Source organism: Suncus etruscus, chromosome 16 (assembly GCF_024139225.1).
Source record: "Suncus etruscus isolate mSunEtr1 chromosome 16, mSunEtr1.pri.cur, whole genome shotgun sequence".
Taxonomy (NCBI): domain Eukaryota; kingdom Metazoa; phylum Chordata; class Mammalia; order Eulipotyphla; family Soricidae; genus Suncus; species Suncus etruscus.
This window is the reverse complement of record NC_064863.1, coordinates 62,613,048-62,631,035: the sequence shown is the minus strand read 5'-3', so window position 1 is coordinate 62,631,035 and position 17,988 is coordinate 62,613,048. Positions and strand designations below refer to the sequence as shown.

The 17,988-nt window shown below is 33.0% G+C and overlaps 1 protein-coding gene across 1 annotated transcript in view; it reads right to left on the bottom strand.

Annotated features, from left to right (window-relative positions):
* The window catches only part of AFP (alpha fetoprotein), a 28,454-nt gene extending 10,875 nt beyond the window's left edge, over window positions 1-17,579 (bottom strand). The window contains exons 1-8 of the mRNA XM_049789863.1: window positions 17,501-17,579; window positions 13,027-13,078; window positions 11,142-11,274; window positions 8,794-9,005; window positions 5,415-5,547; window positions 4,046-4,143; window positions 2,724-2,853; window positions 338-552 (exon numbers count right to left, since the gene is read on the bottom strand). Coding sequence (XP_049645820.1) covers window positions 338-552; window positions 2,724-2,853; window positions 4,046-4,143; window positions 5,415-5,547; window positions 8,794-9,005; window positions 11,142-11,274; window positions 13,027-13,078; window positions 17,501-17,579 — 1,052 coding nt within the window. The remainder of the gene's footprint in view (window positions 1-337; window positions 553-2,723; window positions 2,854-4,045; window positions 4,144-5,414; window positions 5,548-8,793; window positions 9,006-11,141; window positions 11,275-13,026; window positions 13,079-17,500) is intronic.
* Between the last annotated feature and the right edge of the window lie 409 nt (window positions 17,580-17,988).

The window sequence follows — 17,988 nt, the reverse complement described above, 5'->3', positions numbered from 1 at the left end:
CAAGGCAGACACCTTACTGCTTGCACCAAATGAAAGGCGAAGAGCAACCATTTCGTTTATTTACAGACTATAAAATTTTATCATTGTAAAGTCTTAATTTTTAATTAGAGCTTAATATTAAATTCAATTTTTTAATTTAAGAAATGTAAAAATAAATAGCATTTTATAGAAATGTTTACTGTAGGTTAGGTAACATGGTTACTATAGTGTTGTCATTTGTTGTGTTAAGAAATCTTGTTCTTGATTAAGAAATTATCTATATAAAGTGCCTTTCCAATTGAAGAAATGTTTCTATTTATTACAATAAATATGAGAACACATTAACATAGTATATCACCTTGCCATAGAGATGTCTTTTTCCTTTGAAGAAAGTTGACTAAAATCTCTAGCATTTATAAATCTATCTAGAGTTGGAGATAAATCTGCAGGTTTCCCATCATTTTCTGCATGAATTATACATTGACCAAGTTCAAGTATGGGCAATTTGCAGCATTCTTTTATTTTACTTGATAGAATATCTTGTCGAGAACAAATATGGGACATAACTTTTCCCTGTAATAAAAACATATATATAGTTTATAAAGGCTCATGTGTTCTCTAACTCAAATCCTCAATTCTTAATACAAGGCCAGTTCTAAAAAGCAAGGAAAAGAAAAGAATAAAAGAATAATGGGAAAAGGGAAAAATTAAAGGAAGCAGAAGGAAGACTTTTACCTTCTCTCCTATTTACCTTCTCTCCCATTTTTGTCTTTTCTCTCTACTTTGCCTTTCCTCGTTGTTTTTTCTTTTCATTTGTTTAATTCTTTACATGGTTGTTACCTAAAGTTTACTATTTAATTTTAAATGTAAACTTTTAAAATAAATAAACTTAATCCTTAAATAAAATTGTAGTTACATATATTCTTAGATATGTGGATATAAATTTTATTAAAAGTGCTACTAAAAATACACTATTGATGTAATATTATAGAAAGCAAACTTTGTTCCAGCTTTGAGAGTAAATTTGCAGTGATTCATTATGACCTGAAGATGGCAGTCTGTAGGTGATGAAATGGCCACCTAGTGGCCAAGAAAAAAGCCAAGATAAAACTGTAACAGGACTGAAAATTTTATCAATACTCACTGGGGACAATTAGAGCTATTTAATCATTAAAATACAATTTACATACCAAATTAAAATTATTTTCCTATTTTAAAAGAAAAATATGGTTATGAGTTCCAAAATTGAAAAAATAATATTTGAATTTACTATATAAAAAAGCAACATTGAGGCCGGCGAGGTGGCGCTAGAGGTAAGGTGTCTGCCTTGCAAGCGCTAGCCAAGGAAGGACCGTGGTTCGATACCCCCCCCCCCCCCGGCATCCCATATGGTTTCCCCAAGCCAGGGGCAATTTCTGAGCGCTTAGCCAGGAGTAATCCCTGAGCATCAAACGGGTGTGGCCCGAAAAAAAAAAAAAAAAGATAAAAGAGCAAAATTGCCAATTAAAAACCAAGACAACTGACATTTGAAAAAGTGTCTTACAAGAGTCTCTAATGTGCAGGTAAATACTTATAGAAGTAAAAATAAATGTAAAAAAATTGTTTTTCTGGAACTTCTCAATTCATCCTCCCAATTTCACAAGCCTTGGCCTACCCTTAGGACTATGACCCTAGGTCTTCCAGTTTGCTGAGTTCCACAACTGTCTCAGACAAACCATCATGGAATGGAGTTAAATTGAACACTTTATTGTCATTTTCATCCATGGGAAGCCTTGCATGATTTATTTTAGGTCTCTTAAATACCTAAAAGCTTGACTTTAAATTTCCTTGGAGAGGATCTGAGAGAGCACTGGACAAACAGACAACTCTTAGAATGTCTAAGAATCCTAGGGTTTATCCAAAATAAACCGGTTTCATACTATTTAAACATAACTGACAGGGGCATATTTGAGACTTCTGTTGCTGAAGTTTTTGGTTTGGGCTTTAGAATTTACCTTGAGAGCTTTATCCACAACTCACTGTGACATAGCTATCTTAGCTTTTCAACTTTGTGACAAAAGTTTCTTAGCCTGTATATATTGATGGGAGGAACATACATGACCTGCCCAAAAGTTTTTTCTGAGGGGTATGCTTGAGAACCATATGTGGTGCTGGGTATAGAACAGGATTGGCCATGTATATGGCAAGCACCTAATCGGCTGTACTATCTATATCTCTAGTACACTGTGCTATATTTTCTGCCGTCTTATAACAAATACATGATTATATAATCAAATAATCTCCAAGTACCAGACATTACACTGACAGCCACAGAAAGACTAGAAAACTAAATACTGTCCTTCAGCACAACACAGTTACATATCTGATCTCTCCTATCAGACCAAAAACACTTTAGGATGAGCCTGCACTATCATAACAAATGTGTTACACATAGAAAGTATTTAATATATTTTTTCAATTTAAAAAATGAATAAATTAAAAAAAACAAGGGCATTAAAATTAAGAATTCTTCCCTCTCTCTGAGGCATTACTGGTTCCCTGAGAATAAGAATGAATAAGAGCACCTCTTAAGCATAAGAAAGTATCAACAAAAAATGGCTTAAGCTTTGTTATCAAGAACTCTACAACTCCACTCAGCTAACTATACCATGTAACATTCCATGACTATATTATGAACTAACAGAACAAGAGAAAAGGAGAGAAAACTAATCAAAATCAGTTTTTAGAAAGTGAGACTGCTTTACCCCATCCTGTAGACATTCCCCAGCATTCCCACTGCAACATTCTTCATGTACATGAACCACATCCAGGGACAATTTCTGAATTTCAGAAAAATTAGCTTGGGGAAACTTCTGACTCAATTTAGCAGTAATTCTGAGGAAAGAAAAAAAGAAATTGAAAATCCTGTTTATTTATCAAAATTAAGCCATTGATAGCATATTTTCAGTTTTAAAAAGAAAATAAATAAGTAAAATATTTTCTTGTTCAAAAAAGAAAAGAAAAAGAGGAAAAAAGTATGTCTTATCAATTTAAAACCAAAATTTTAACACCTTGCCTCTGTAATTTGTAGCCTTACTCACAAAGAATATGACTCATCTTACAAAAGTTTTTTTCTATTAATTGCAATTAAATCTCTTTTTACTGTGAACCTTAATTAGCATTTGAGATCATTAGTGAATAATGTGGAAAAATCTAATGATAAACAATTAGTACATCAATGGCAATCTTTGTACTGTGTAGAAAAATGTTATTGTACGTAATAAACTTTATTGTAAGCTAGAAAGTAAAATTTATATAAAGCATTTTAATTAACTCAAAAATAGTTATTTGAGGACTGAATCTACTTTGTTGAGAATATAGAAGAACAAAGTCTAATTATGACATAATTTCAGGTCAATACAGATAAATAATATACAACTCAGAAACTTTTGTGGGTGCCACGATTCAAACTTAGAGTCTCTCACACGTGTTCACACAAGGAAGGCCATATGTTCAGCTTTAGGAAGTTTTCTCTACATGCTATTTCATCTAGGCCTTAATCAATGTTAAAAAGAATAGAAGAAAAGAAAAGAAAAAATGCTAAAAGATTGATCTGTTTACTTCCTTTCAATCCTAAGATTTTATTATTTTAATTACATCAGCACTCAGTAAAGAATATTTCATTCAGAAGGAAAGAAATGAATGCTACCAGAATCAAACAATCATATGAACATTGAGTAGAAATAAAAAATGATCAGACTTAAACACCAAACCCAAAGTCAACAACAGAATCGATACCCAATCTTCAACAAGCTATACACAGAAGGGACCAGTTATACTAGCAGTCCGGGGGGCACAGGAAGGGAATCTTGGTAACAGGGTTGGAGGGAGGACAACACTGGTGGTGGGAATACCCCTGATTCAATGTCACTATGTACCTTAAATATTATTATAAGAGATTTGTATTTCACGTTGGCCACAATAAAAATCATTTTTAAAAAAAGAATATTTCATTTAATACAACTGGATGCAGATTGTTATCATTATGTGGCTCATATCTCTGTTCTCAGACAAAGCTTAAACTTACATTTTTAGGAAGCTTGAAGTTCCAAATTTTCTCAATAATGAACATACTTGTTGATTTACCAAGCTACTTTCTCTTAATTCTTTTTTAAGTGATGCTGTCTAGATATAAAAGAAACAAGACAAAAAAGTAGCACATTTTTAGCTTTAATAATTTTAGCAATAAAAATGAAAATATATTTTTTGCTTTTATTCTCCATGCCACCCTGAAAATAGAATTTTTGTTTAAAAAATAAATAAAATATTTTTTCAGAAGTTAACTTGTTAATTCATAATTTTTTTTTGGTCTTAGGATTACCGGGCCATCTGCAGGCAAAACATATACTCAGTCTACTGAGTTATCTTCCTGCCCCTTTTATTCATTTATTCATTCATTTCTAAAAGTTTTTTTAAATGCATCTATGCCAGACATGGAAATCAAATAGTTGGAAATAAAAGCTTTCATATATGAGACCAAGTAAAAAATAATCTACAGTTAATCTTTTTAATAGATTTAAGACAAATTGAAATCTGATCATTTCTTCTTTATTCTTTTCCAGTTTTTATGCCATACCCTGGAGTGTTCAAGGCTTACTCTGCTTTCAGAGATCACACTCCTGGTGAGCTGGGAGATGCAAATGGGATGCTGCATATTGAAATGGTTGGTCATAGACAAGGCAAATACAAATTCTATTATCACTCTGCTCTACCTCCTCCTGTAATAATTACTTAAATATATGTTTGTTGCAAAAAAAAATGAGATTGAACCTCTTCCTGACATTTTTGGAATAATCACAATTCCTGAGAAATTTTTTTAAAGAACTTGTTGGGAAGTAATTATTTGTAGATATATTTTTAATTCTCGGGACCTAAAAATCTATACAGTTCTCTATTACTAAGTTTTATTGTTTGTTAATTAGCAATAAGACATATCTCAGATTTGTTCTAAGGATTAAAATAAATTAATATACAATAATAACCAGCATTTTTCTTCTCTCTGTTTTTTCTCTCCTCCTCCTCTATCTCTTTCTCATTTTCTTTTATCTCTTACTCCTTTCACTATCATTTACAATACCCCCTCCACCTCTGTCTTCCCTTAGCCCACAAAAATAACTTAATAATTATTGGCTAAATTATGAAGAAATAATTTTTTTCAAAAGTATTGGGGCTAGATATGTTTCACATGTGAAGATCAGCAATCTACATTTAGCACAAAAACCAAAACAAAATGGAGAAAATTGTGGGGGTTTAGTCTAAAGAGTATCAGACTGCTGAAATATGTTCTACTCTTAAATTAATGTCATGCCCATAAGTACATTTCCATGTTTTACTTTGGTTTAATGAGTCACAGTTAGATGAATGTGTTGGTTCATATAGACTCACAAATATAATACCTTTGTTTGGAAGCATTCTACTGCATTTTCAGCTTGGCAGCAAGGTGGAATTATTTTATCAAAACTGGCAGCCAAAGAAAGGATCATAGGTGCATACATAAAAGGATGTTTTCTTGCTATGTCATAGATGAAACTGAAAAATGAAGCAAAATTAAACCACAAGATTTAATAAGCACATAAAAATTAATCTACTACTGATTGGAACTGGACTTTAGATTTTGTTCAAAATTCAAAAACATTGTATCCCATAAAAATTTTCAAATTTTTCTTAAGATTTTCAGGAATATTAAAAACTTAAAATATAAATAAAAACTTGAGATTTTCAGGTGGTAATACAGATTTGAGATTGGGATCTAACAGCTGATACCATTTTCTATCCTGAAAACAAACTGACTACAATACTGACTGTGATTCATAAGAATGCTTTTTCAGTATAAATCTATTTGGACATGCTTAAGAGTTAGCAAAATGTTCTCTCCACTAATTAAAATATAAAGATAGAGTCTTTTTTATCTTCAGTACAAAATGGAATTAGATACCTTGACAAGCTTCATAACAGAAATGCTCCACAAACAGACTTTAGATTATCCCAATTCAGGAAGACAAAAGTGGTTAAGAGATAGATATATGCTTGTCTCAATGAGGATCTGAGTTAGAATCACACTTGGAAATGTTCTAGCATTGTACTATTAGACAAAAGTCTTCAGATAAGGAAATACAAAAGCTGTTTTTAGCTATTTAAATAGGTCATAAGCACAAAGTACATAAATTTTCACAACATCCTAAGCATGGAACTCATGTTAGTTGTATTTATGGAACCTTATCTGCCCTACAGATTTTTTAATCAATAGCTGTTACCTTTTCCTTAGTACCAATTTCTTAGTAATTAGTAAGCATGAAATAGTAAATACTTTGCTCTGGAAGGACAATCATTCTGAACTTATAGATGCTTAGGAAAAATAAAATCAAGAGAATAGAAGTGCAAGGGTGAGGACTGGAATAAGGAGTGTTTCAAGGAATCAAAGAACTTCTAATGGCTTTAATGTGTTCTCACTTAGCAACTTCAGTAGATTTTTGGAAATGGCAACTTTAGGTCAAATAATAGAACAAAACCATCTAGATCATAGGGTAATGGCATAAATTAACATCCTAGATTTGAGTATAAAAATATCACCAAATTTCTATGTAAAGAAGTCCAACATTTCTTACATTTAAGTCATTTGTATTCGTTTTCTTATTTGCAAAATAAATTATTTCAACTGGGTGAAGATTGTGGGCAGGAGTCTATCCTGGCAACTCGGGTCAAAAGAGAGGACCCCAACTTTTCCATCCTGGAGCATAACTCATACTCACATTCACTCCATCATAGTTAACTGAGACATGCCTGTGAATCTGAGGTACAGTTTTTAGAATGTGAATGTAATATCCAAACAGAGAAAAAAGAATGAGTAAACTCCACAGGCCCCAAATAAAAATTTTTCTTCATGAACATAATTGGAAAAATGATGATAATTCAAGGACCTATTAAATTGCAACTGGATAGGGAACTGAAAGTACACTTAGTATTGTTGATCTATTTCCTCTTTCAGAAACTCAGTCAATAAAACCAATACCAAATATGTTTATTTTTATTCTCTTGTTTTAAAGTATATCTATAAATAATGGAAAAACTAGAATCAGCTGGACACTGATGCTTGGTTGGAGTTTTCATTTACCTTTAAAGTGGATTCCTGTTCCTAGACATACAATCAATTAATCTTTGATAAAGGGGCAATAAAGGCAAAATGGAGAAAGGAAAGCCTTTCAACAAGCGGCGTTGGAACAACTGGTCAGTCACATGCAAAAAACTGAGCTAAGACCTCCATAACAACATGCACAAAGCTCAAATCCAAATGGATTAAAGATCTTGATATCAGACCCAAAACCATAAGGTATATAGAACACGTAGATAAAACATTTCATGACATTGAGATTAAAGGCATTTTTAAGGAGGAAAAATCACTCTCCAAACAAGTGGAAGGTAAACAGATGGCACTATATTAAGCTGAGAAGCTTCTGCACCTCAAAGGAAATAGTGCCTAGGATACAAAAGCCACCCACAAAATTGGAGGAACTATTCACCCAATATCCATTAGATAGGGGGCTAATATCTAAGATATACAAGGTACTGACAGAACTTAACAAGAAAAAAATCTAGCCTCATCAAAAAATGGGAAGAAGAAATGAACAAATACTTTCTCAAAAATGAAATACAAATATCCAAAAGGCACATGAATAAATGTTCCAGATCATTAATCATCAGGTAGATACAAATCAAAACAACAATGATGTACCATCTCACAACACATGGATGGCACACATCACAAAGAACAAGATCAGTGCTGGTAGGGATGTGGAAAAAAAAGGAACTCTCATTCACTGCTGGTGGGAATGCTATCTAGTCCAGGCTTTATGGTAAACAATATGGATATTCCTCAATAAATTGGAAATTGAGCTCCCATATGATCCAGCTATACCATCCCTAGGGATATATGCCCTAGGAACACAAAAACACAATACAAAAATTCTCTCTGCACCCCTATATTCATTCCAGTGCTATTTGCAATATCCAGAATCTGAAAACAACCAAGATGCTCTACAACAGATGAATGACTAAAGAAACTGTGGTATGGGGCTGGTGAGGTGGTGCTAGAGGTAAGGTGTTTGCCTTGCAAGTGCTAGCCAAGGAAGGACCATGGTTCGATCCCCCAGCATCCTATATGCCCAAGCCAGGGGCAATTTCTGAGCACTTAGCCAGGAGTAACCCCTGAGCATCAAACAGGTGTGGCCAGAAAAAAAAAAGAAAAAAAGAAACTGTGGCACATATATGCAATGGAATATTATGCAGCCATCAGGAGATATGAAGTCATAAAATTTTCCAATACATAGATGTACATGGGAACTATTATGCTAAGTGAAATAAGTTAGAGGGAGATAGATAAACACAGAATAGTCTCACTCATCTATCAGTTTAAGAAAAATCAAAGACATTATTGTAACTATACCCGGAGACAATACAGATGAGGGCTGAAAGGACCAGCTAACTATATGAAGCTCACCACAAAAAGTGATGAGTTAAGTTAAAGTAATAACTACACTGACAGCTACCATGACAATGGTAGTGATGAGAGAAATAGAATGCCTGTCTTGAATACAAGTAAAGGGTGGGAGAGGAGGTAGATGGAAGGCATTGGTGGAGAGAATGTTGCACTGGTGAAGGGAGGGTGTTCTTTTTATGACTGAAACCCAACTACAATCATGTTTGTAATCATGTTGCTTAAATAGAGATATTATTTCTAAAATAAGAAATGTAAAAAACAATAATAAAGTAGATTTTTACCCATTCATGAATGTTTCCCTATTCTCTTCATATGCCTTACAACTTGAGGCAGGTTCTGGGAATTGGAAGGGTGGAGTGGAAATTGGAACAGCCTTTTTGTGTGATAATAAACAGTTATGTCTTTCCTTTTCATTTTGGTTGCAGCAGTCTGAAAGTCCGTATTTTTCAAGAATTTTCTTTTCATGGCAAATTTCTTCCAAAAAGGCAGAGAACTGCAAAAAATAAAAATGTTTGCTTGTTTGTTTGGGGGCCACACCAAGGATTTGATAAAGGATTTGATCATAGGATCAGAGTTTACTCCTGCTCTACACTCAGGGATTACACTCGGCCTGGTTTGAAGAACTGTATGTGGTACCATCAATCAAATCCACTTCAGGCATGTGCAAGGCAAATGTCCTTCTTGCTGTACTATCTTGGCAGTCTTAAAAAAGTTATTTTAAATTAAAAGCCACTAATTTCACCTAAATTTTTGTGAAATGTATTTCTAATACTTTTTTAAGCTTTTAATACTTAAAATCAGAGCTATAGATTTAAAGAAATAATTCCACACACTAACTTCAATATACCTATTCTCAATGTGCCTTTGCTCTCCTTTATTTCTTTTATAAACTAGGAGTTATAATTTCTAAGACAGTCTAAGGATTATCATCTATACAAACTTGTTTGTTTTTAAAGGAAAAAAGTAAAAAGCCAAGTATATAAGTATTAAGTATATTTTTTATGTTATCAACAATTTGGGCCCCCATATCTTAAAGAACTTTTTTGATTTTTGTACTATTTTATAGATATGGATATGTATCTCATGTATAATTATTATAATAAGACATTGATCTAAATAATAAATTGATCTAAATAATAAAATAATTTAACATGCAATAAAAATAACTTTTCATGGGAAAATTGTAATATAAAATATATTTTGTTTATTCTTATTAATATTATTTATTTAATTTCCAGCCAGATAATATTTTTAGATTATCTGGTTGGGAAAGCTGAAAATTCAAATTGCAAAAGGAGATTTTTATTAATCATCTATTTCAGAGTTGTAAGTACTTTGAAATTGCAAAAAAAAAAAAATCCTCTACAGTACTTCAGACAAATTATCTTCTGGTACAATATGACAAAGGATCATGATTTTTTTTTGTTCTATCATTAACACCATCATTATATTGTTCTTTTATATGCAGAAAAAGGAACAGTAATGACTTATTTATTGAACTTCATGTTATTATTTACTCATTTGATATCTTTACAATAAGTATTTGGATTTGGATTTTACTATAAGAAAATACTTGAAATTCAAAATGTAAGTGGTTTTGTGATTTGTTATTGTTTAGTTGCTAAAGTTGGAGACCTAAGTATGTACTGTGTGTATTCACCACAGTGGTGGGGCATAATACAACTAAGCCAAGTGTGAGTTCTGAAACCAGATGGCCTCAATCCTGGATTTGGGCTCCTTTTAAAAAGTTACTTAAATTTGGGCCTTCAGCTTCCTTACTGATAATGAGCATTTTTCCACAAGTAGTATTGTCAAGATTAAATAAATTGATATTTTTAAGTGAAGCTGTTAGTCTGTCAATCAACCTCATCCAAGGCATCTTATCTCCCTATGTGTTCATTCTGATTCATCAGTGCCATGCTCACTGTTATAAAAACATTTTGATTATCAATATTTGCATTGCCTCTCTAGAAAATGTCATTACATGCTTCAAAAATATAACTCTAGGGGTCAGAAAGATAATAAAGGGATGGGGGACCTTGTTCTGCATGTGGCCTATCCCAGCACCTCAAGTGGTTCTCTGAGAACTTCCAGGAGTGATCCTGGAGCACAGAGTTAGAGGTAAGGCCTAGCATGTCCCCACCCTTCCTCAAAATTCACTTCTGGTCAGCTCAAATTGTTCAATCCTAGTATTTCCAGAAGCAATTCACCAGCACCAAACCAGGTATAATAGCATTTGGTACCACCAGGTGTGGTCCTAAAACTAAAAATAAAAAGTTACTTCCCACTATTATTATTGCATTAGTCTCCATGACAATTCTGAAATAGAAGCTACTATTATCCTTTATTGATAATTAAGGAAACCAAAGTTTAAAGAAGTGAAGTACATGCCCTATGCTTTCCCAGATAATCTTATTTCAGTATTTTAGCTCTTAGAGGCCATGACTATTTTGTCTCTTTATAATAGTTATCCATAGTTTTTTTTCTTTATCATTTTGGGCAATTTAGAATTAATGTCTCTTTAAATAACAGGCGATTAAATACCAAAACTTTTCATATTACCTCTGCATGCTAAATTTTGGCTGACTCTAACGGTGCTATGTATTATTAATTATTATTAATTACTCACCTGATCATCTAGACACCCCGTAGATTGCTCACTGCCAGTAGGTTTCTCTACAACAGTTAGCACATCTTTCACCATTTTGCTTATTTCCTCATGTGTAGCTTTTGGAACAAACTGTGCAAAAACTATAGTAGCTCTGAAACAAACATTCATTAATACTTAAAAACAGACTCTAATCAAGCTTATTTTTCTCGAGTTTAAATTCAGTATTTTTTGGTTTGGTTTTGTGAGTTGCTTAAAAGATGATAACTAAAATGCTATATAAAACAAACAAACAAAACCCACAAAAATTCTATTCATCCAGAAAAATAAATCAATCTTATTATTGTCTCCTTCCTTCATATTATTTTAATATATATATATATTTGTCTGTGAAAAAATAAATTTTTCATAAGAGAAAGTTTCCCTCAATTTGTGGCCACCAATGTACATGTAATTTTTTTTAAATCTTTATAGTTTATCTTTACATTTAAGCAAAAAATAGATCATTAAAATTCTGCCTGTGTCTGCTTGAAGCATTATCAAGGGCTGATCTGGAGACCATTGACTCAGAATATTGGTTTATCAAATCTCCTTGTACTAGCAGTAGTAACTTTGCATTACTTTAAGTTTCTTATTGGAAATTTCAGAAGTGAGGCGTAAAAAAGCTAGCAATAATAGAAAATAGAATGTAATGACTTTTATTATTTTGAATAGTATTTAAAATAGAAAAAATGAGAATTTAGTACCTTCAATCTCTGGGTTTAAGAGTTAACAATTTTTAAATATTTATATGTTAGTCATGATTAAAAATTAATCTAAGGGCCAGAGCAAGAGCACAATGGGTAGGGCATTTGCCTTGTATGCAGTGGACCATGTTTTGATCTCTACATCCCATATAGTCCCACAGATCTTGCTAGGAGATATTTCTGAGAGCAAGCCAGAACTAAGAACTCCTGAGTGCCTCTGGTATGACTCAAACCCCCCCCCCAAAAAAAAAGTTATTCCTAGTTTAATGGCTGCTGACTCTTCCTAGGTAGTCTAGTTCAGGCACTCTCAAAATGGTGGGGTCAGATTCACCTTTCTAAATGACTCACAAAAACCCAATGACATATCTTACCTATACTTTCAACAGAAATGACTGAGCTCCACAACTTAACTTTATCAAACTGCCTAGCCACCAAATTTGTTTCATATTACAGGTCCTGTACTATGCAGCCACAGAGGCCACACAACACCTCATAATTCCATAATAGTGTCAGCCCTGGAAATCTAATGAGAAAGTGACACATTGAAGACCAAGCTCAGTGAACCTAAACAATAATACAAAAGGCTCAAATGTCACAAACCAAGTCCCAGTAAATCTTTAAATACTGACTTTAATAACACCAGGGAGAGATATAATAATTATTTCAAATTGTTTATCTAAATTTTGATAAATCCATTTGACTTTATGTTGTAGGAAACCATATGAGGTAAGCTTGTCTGGTGTCTGTATAGATGCATACTCCTAGTGGTGGATCAGAAATTAGGACACTCATGGTAGTAGTGATGGTTTGAACATTTAATTGTTTGAAATTACTATTATGAACAACTTGGTAAATTATGGTGTTATAATTAAAATTTTAATTAAACAGAACAATGCCTCCCCAAAAGAAATTAACCCTTAAATTCTAAAATCTGACTTTTTGGTACCATGAAATTTCAAGGAACATAGAGGTTAACTCAAAAGGTATGGGCCAATAGTTAACTTTTTTTACATTAATTCAATATTCAATATAAATAAATAATAAAAACCAATTTTGAATTTTTAAGAATTTATAGGATAGTCAAATTTTATTTAATTTATATAACTAAAAATTTTTAATACTTTATATACATAGAATGCATTTGTATAAGCAAAACTTACATGTCAACTATATTTGTGTCTGTGGAACACTGAGAAGAATCCAACACAGAAGCTGAAAAGCAAAATAACTTCATGAGAAATGCTGTTTTCCTCTGCAGTTAAGAAAGTTATTATTTCAGAACTGGAAAGATGTGGTTATGTGGTTAGGGTATTTGTCTTGCATGAGCTGTCTCTGGGTTATGTCCTCAATATCCCATAAAATCCCACCAGATCACCAAGAGTATTTCCTGATGTCAAAGTTAGGAGTAACCCCTGAGCACCACCAGGTATAATCTTTCCCTCCCCCAAAAGAAAGAACGAAAGTAATCATTCCCTTATGTAGTATGTCTTTAAGTTTTTTACAACTGCAATTTTAGAACTGAGAACACATAAGTAATAGTCTAAATTCTCAATTTATACTTGAGAAAACTGCAGGAAACTGAAGTAGAGAAAAAAAACCTATAGTAATTTTTATTAACAACCAGATTTTATATTTTTAATTCTTTAAAGTTTTATACTGCACTTTTGTGTCTAAGTGACATGGCAGTCAAATGATGAATATATTTTTGTATCCTTTTGAACATAATTTACTCTAGGTTTCTAGTCCCATTATTTTCTTCAGAAAAATAATGACTCCCTCTTTTGTTGAAGTAAAAAACAATAGATACTGGACTAGGGAGATAAGCCAAAGTACTGGAATGGACATTTTGCATCAAGATACTCAGGTTTGATCCCTGGATCCACATGGCAATAAGACAGAAATAGCCTCCAAAGTACCACCACATGTCACCACATGTCACCCCAAACTAAAAATATATAAATATCAAGAGATCTAATAAACATTATGTATAAACACCAATTAAATAAGGTACAAATACAATTCAATATGAGGTAAGCAAACAACTCAATATGAAGCACTGCCATAATATTCTAAGTCTCCTGAGAAGTTAATAATTCATTTGAAGATCTTTTCACCAATTAAATATTTTCTTCTATGTGGAACAGGAACTAGAACAAATAAATCAAGGGAAATATATTACACAATTAAAATTTTATATAGAGAAACTATATATTTTATATAAAAAGGAAAAGCAAAATACCTTACCTATTCCATGTGTATTTTATGCATTGCTCTAGATTCCATAAAATATAAGCAGAAAAATAAAAAATATAGAATGTCACCCACTTCATGGTTGGTAATTTCTTTGTTGCTAGCAGTAGTAAAGATGAATGTTTGAAAGTTATGCTAGAATTCTTTTATACCCTTTTTAGGCATTGCCTGTTAACTAGTAATCCTTTGTAGGTATATCTATTACTTTATTTCCCATAGGTTGAAAGTGGAATGACATGTCAATAATTAACAGCAGAATTATTTACATTTTTATGTTCAAGGACTTGACCTCTTTTAAGTAAAAAAGAAAAAAATCTTACATATTTAGTTTCATTTTACAACTATGTCAAATATTTTAAACTACAGAATATTCATAGGCTATACAGCAATTTCTTTTAAATTCAAATTCAAATTTTAATTTAATTTAAATTTTAAATCTTTTATAAGAAAAAATAGGAATGGAAAATATTTAATTATAAATTTATTAAAATATATAATTCATAAATCATTCATCTAGTGCCTATCATATGCTAGGCCCTCAGCAGGCACTGCTTTATTTACATGTTGCCGTTTAACTCAAAATTTACCTTCACTAACATGTTAATATGTCCATATTTAGGTACTTTGAATGCTGCATTAGGCTTAACACAGAAAACTTAGAAGAAGAACTTTGATAAACCAAGTTCTCTATTCATTTTGTTTGTTGCAAAACAATTTTGCATGTGAATTAAACTGTGAATAGACTCATTTACACAGTTGATGTAACAGTTCAAGATTATTATGATAATACAATATAAGGCCACTAATAAGTGCACCTGATTTCTAGAAGTGGTTCACTCTCCAATGTATACTATTCTCAATCTTCTCTTGCACAGTAAAATCAGTAGAGAAACTTTAAATTTTCTATTACCTATATTGTATGTCAGACTAACTAAATCAAGCATCTCTGTATCTGAGAATCACTGCTTTGTAAAGCTTTGCAGGTAATTCACTACTCTAACGTTAACAAAACAAATGGACTATAGGAGAAAATAGATCAATATGATGTATGTTAAAAATATAGTAAAGTGCAGCCTATTTAATAACTTGTGGAATAATCTTTATTGATATGTGCTGTAACATGTCAGTAAATGAAAAACATGGAGAAAATATACAATGGAAGTATACAATTGGTTATTTTACCTGCTCCCTCCAAAAAATATGTATGCATATAAACACACAAAATTATGCCTTCAAGTATTAACATTATGTTTTTCTGGACAGTCTTGAATTACAAGTGAATTTCTCTTTTTGCTGCTTTTCAAAATTTGTTTATTATAACGGTCATTGTATAAATTTAAAAATGGCCTTTTTGTACTCTGTGGATTGTACCCCTGAGCCTCACAGATGCTAGGAAAGTGTTCTGTGGCTGAACTAGTCCAAAAATATATATATAAAACAGAAGCTTAAGTTTTGATTACTGAATTTATTTTATAAAATAAATTATATACAATTTGGCTAGATATATAAAATTTGGCAAAAATATTCCAAAGCCTATCACCATGATGGTCTATAGCTAGCATTCAATATTTATTAAAATGAATGGTGTTTTTGTTTTGTTTTGTTTTTTAGGAATATAAACCACATTTAATGATGTTTTGGAATCCTTAAAGTAGGTCAAAAATTACAAATATGGTACTTGGGAGATGAATGAGGAAAGAAATGAATGGTGTTTTTTTAAAAAACATTTAATATATTTGTTCGAATGCAGGACTTTAAAGCAGAAATTGTTTGCAAATCTCCAATTCTATAAGCTCCATTTTTTCTTTGAAACATCACAAACTATATTTTAAATTCTGTATGTTGTAGGCTGAGCTTGGGAAAGCAGAGGTAAGGCGTCTCGCCAAGAACACCAGTGAAGGCCCCCTTAAAGCCGAATCTCTCTAAAGCCCTTCCAGCCCAAAGAAGCCTCAACAAGCAACCATGTAGGAGAGACCATCCCGATGGGTAGGTGAGCGCTTATCTCACAGCCCACACTGAACGCCAATGAAGATCAAGCCCATGATGAATTTCCAGGTTGAGTTCACAACTAAGGGCCCGAGAAGAATGTTTAGAGTGGTTTGAGAAAGAGAAGAACGAGCTCACACAGAATTAAAGCAACTTCAGGGAGACATACAGACTCGTTTATTGTGGGTAAGGGTAGGGAACTTATATAGAGGTCTGGTCAACAGGATGCATAGGTTTACCCACTCAGGAAGTTTAAATGAAGGGAAGTGATCACTGGTCACAAGATCTTCAGGGTGGCGTTTGTGTATGCACAGCGTATAGAGGCTTAGAGGAAAGCAGGGTGTGGGCTCCACTTTGCTTGTGCCGTTCTGTTTAAGTGCTCATCTCCCCCCTTCGAGTACGACCTCTCCTACATAATGGCCTTTTGAGACTCATTTCTGATGCCTGGTGAAAGTCAACTTTATGTAAGTAAGAAAGATTCACTGCTTTCCCAAGCTCAATTACATGTGTGTTGAAGCTCACCACAAAGAGTGATGAGTGCAGTTAGAGAAATAACTACATTGAGAACTATCATAACAATGCAAATGAATGAGGGAAGTGGAAAGCCTGTCTAGAGTACAGGCGAGGGTAGGGTGGGGAGGAGGATAGATTTGGGACATTGGAGATGGGAATGTTGCACTGCTGAAGGGGGATGTTCCTTACATGACTGAAACCCAAACACAATCATGTTTGTAATCAAGGGTTTAAATAAAGATATTAATTTAAAAAGTCCATGTACAGTGTATGTGTGTATAATCTGCAAAATTAGGTAAAGACAGCATCAGCTAGATGTATTTTATATCAATTAAGATGCCAATGAAAAAATAAACCAGGAGTTTTACTGTCAATGCATATATTCTTGGGATCGTTCCCATCTCATTACCAAATAAATCCCTACAAGCAACTCTGTTCCAAATGATCAGAAAGGCAACTCAATGCCATTAAACATGTGAAATAGAGGACCATATCTAAATTTTTGCCTATCTTAGCTACATGACTTGGGTAAGCTATTTAATTTCTGTGTTTTATTTTAATCACTTAAAAAATGAGCATTTGATCAGACCTCTTTTATGATTATATAAGGATTAAATAAATTCTATGTTAATAAGAAAATAGAATACATAATGTTATTTATTAAATTAAAAGATAAGTTTACTTAAATAAGTAAATTCAACAACAGCAAGCAAGAACTTCCACACTCCCTCTGTGTATAATGATAATCCTAACAAAAAACTCGTAGAGTTGTAACCATGCCCACAAACACAATTGCCATGTTCATAACAGGCCAGTACCATAGACTCACTCTTTTCAAATGAAATGTAAACCGAGCTCTGAAAGATGATGGCTACTCCGGCCTACTCAGCACAAAGCTGGCCATCTCAGGAGGAGCTGATGGGCCAGGCCCCCACCCTGCTGATGCCAAGCTTGCTGTCTCCATCACTCAGAATCACCGTTACTCAGATGGCCTGCCTCAACACTCACCCTCTATGATTCCCTATGGGTACACTGATCAGACCATGCCAGTTGTTGGTGTGATATTAGCATCAGTCTAGATGTATTGTATATCAACACAAATCCATATGGGCTTCTTTTTTTTGAGCAAGAATAGGCATCAAACCCTTATCTTCCTTCTCCTGAAAAGCCTGGCTGCTTATCTACACCCACAAATGCAGTTACCATGTTTAAAATGGGCATTCTTCCAGGAGGGCCTTGAGGCCCTTAAAATTTGAGTACTGTTAGCTTTGAATTTCTAGACAACTTCATTTGTTTGATGTCATCCTTAAGGAACATCCCTATTTAACAGACTGGATTATATAACAACAAGTCTTACAAACCTTCTGCCATTT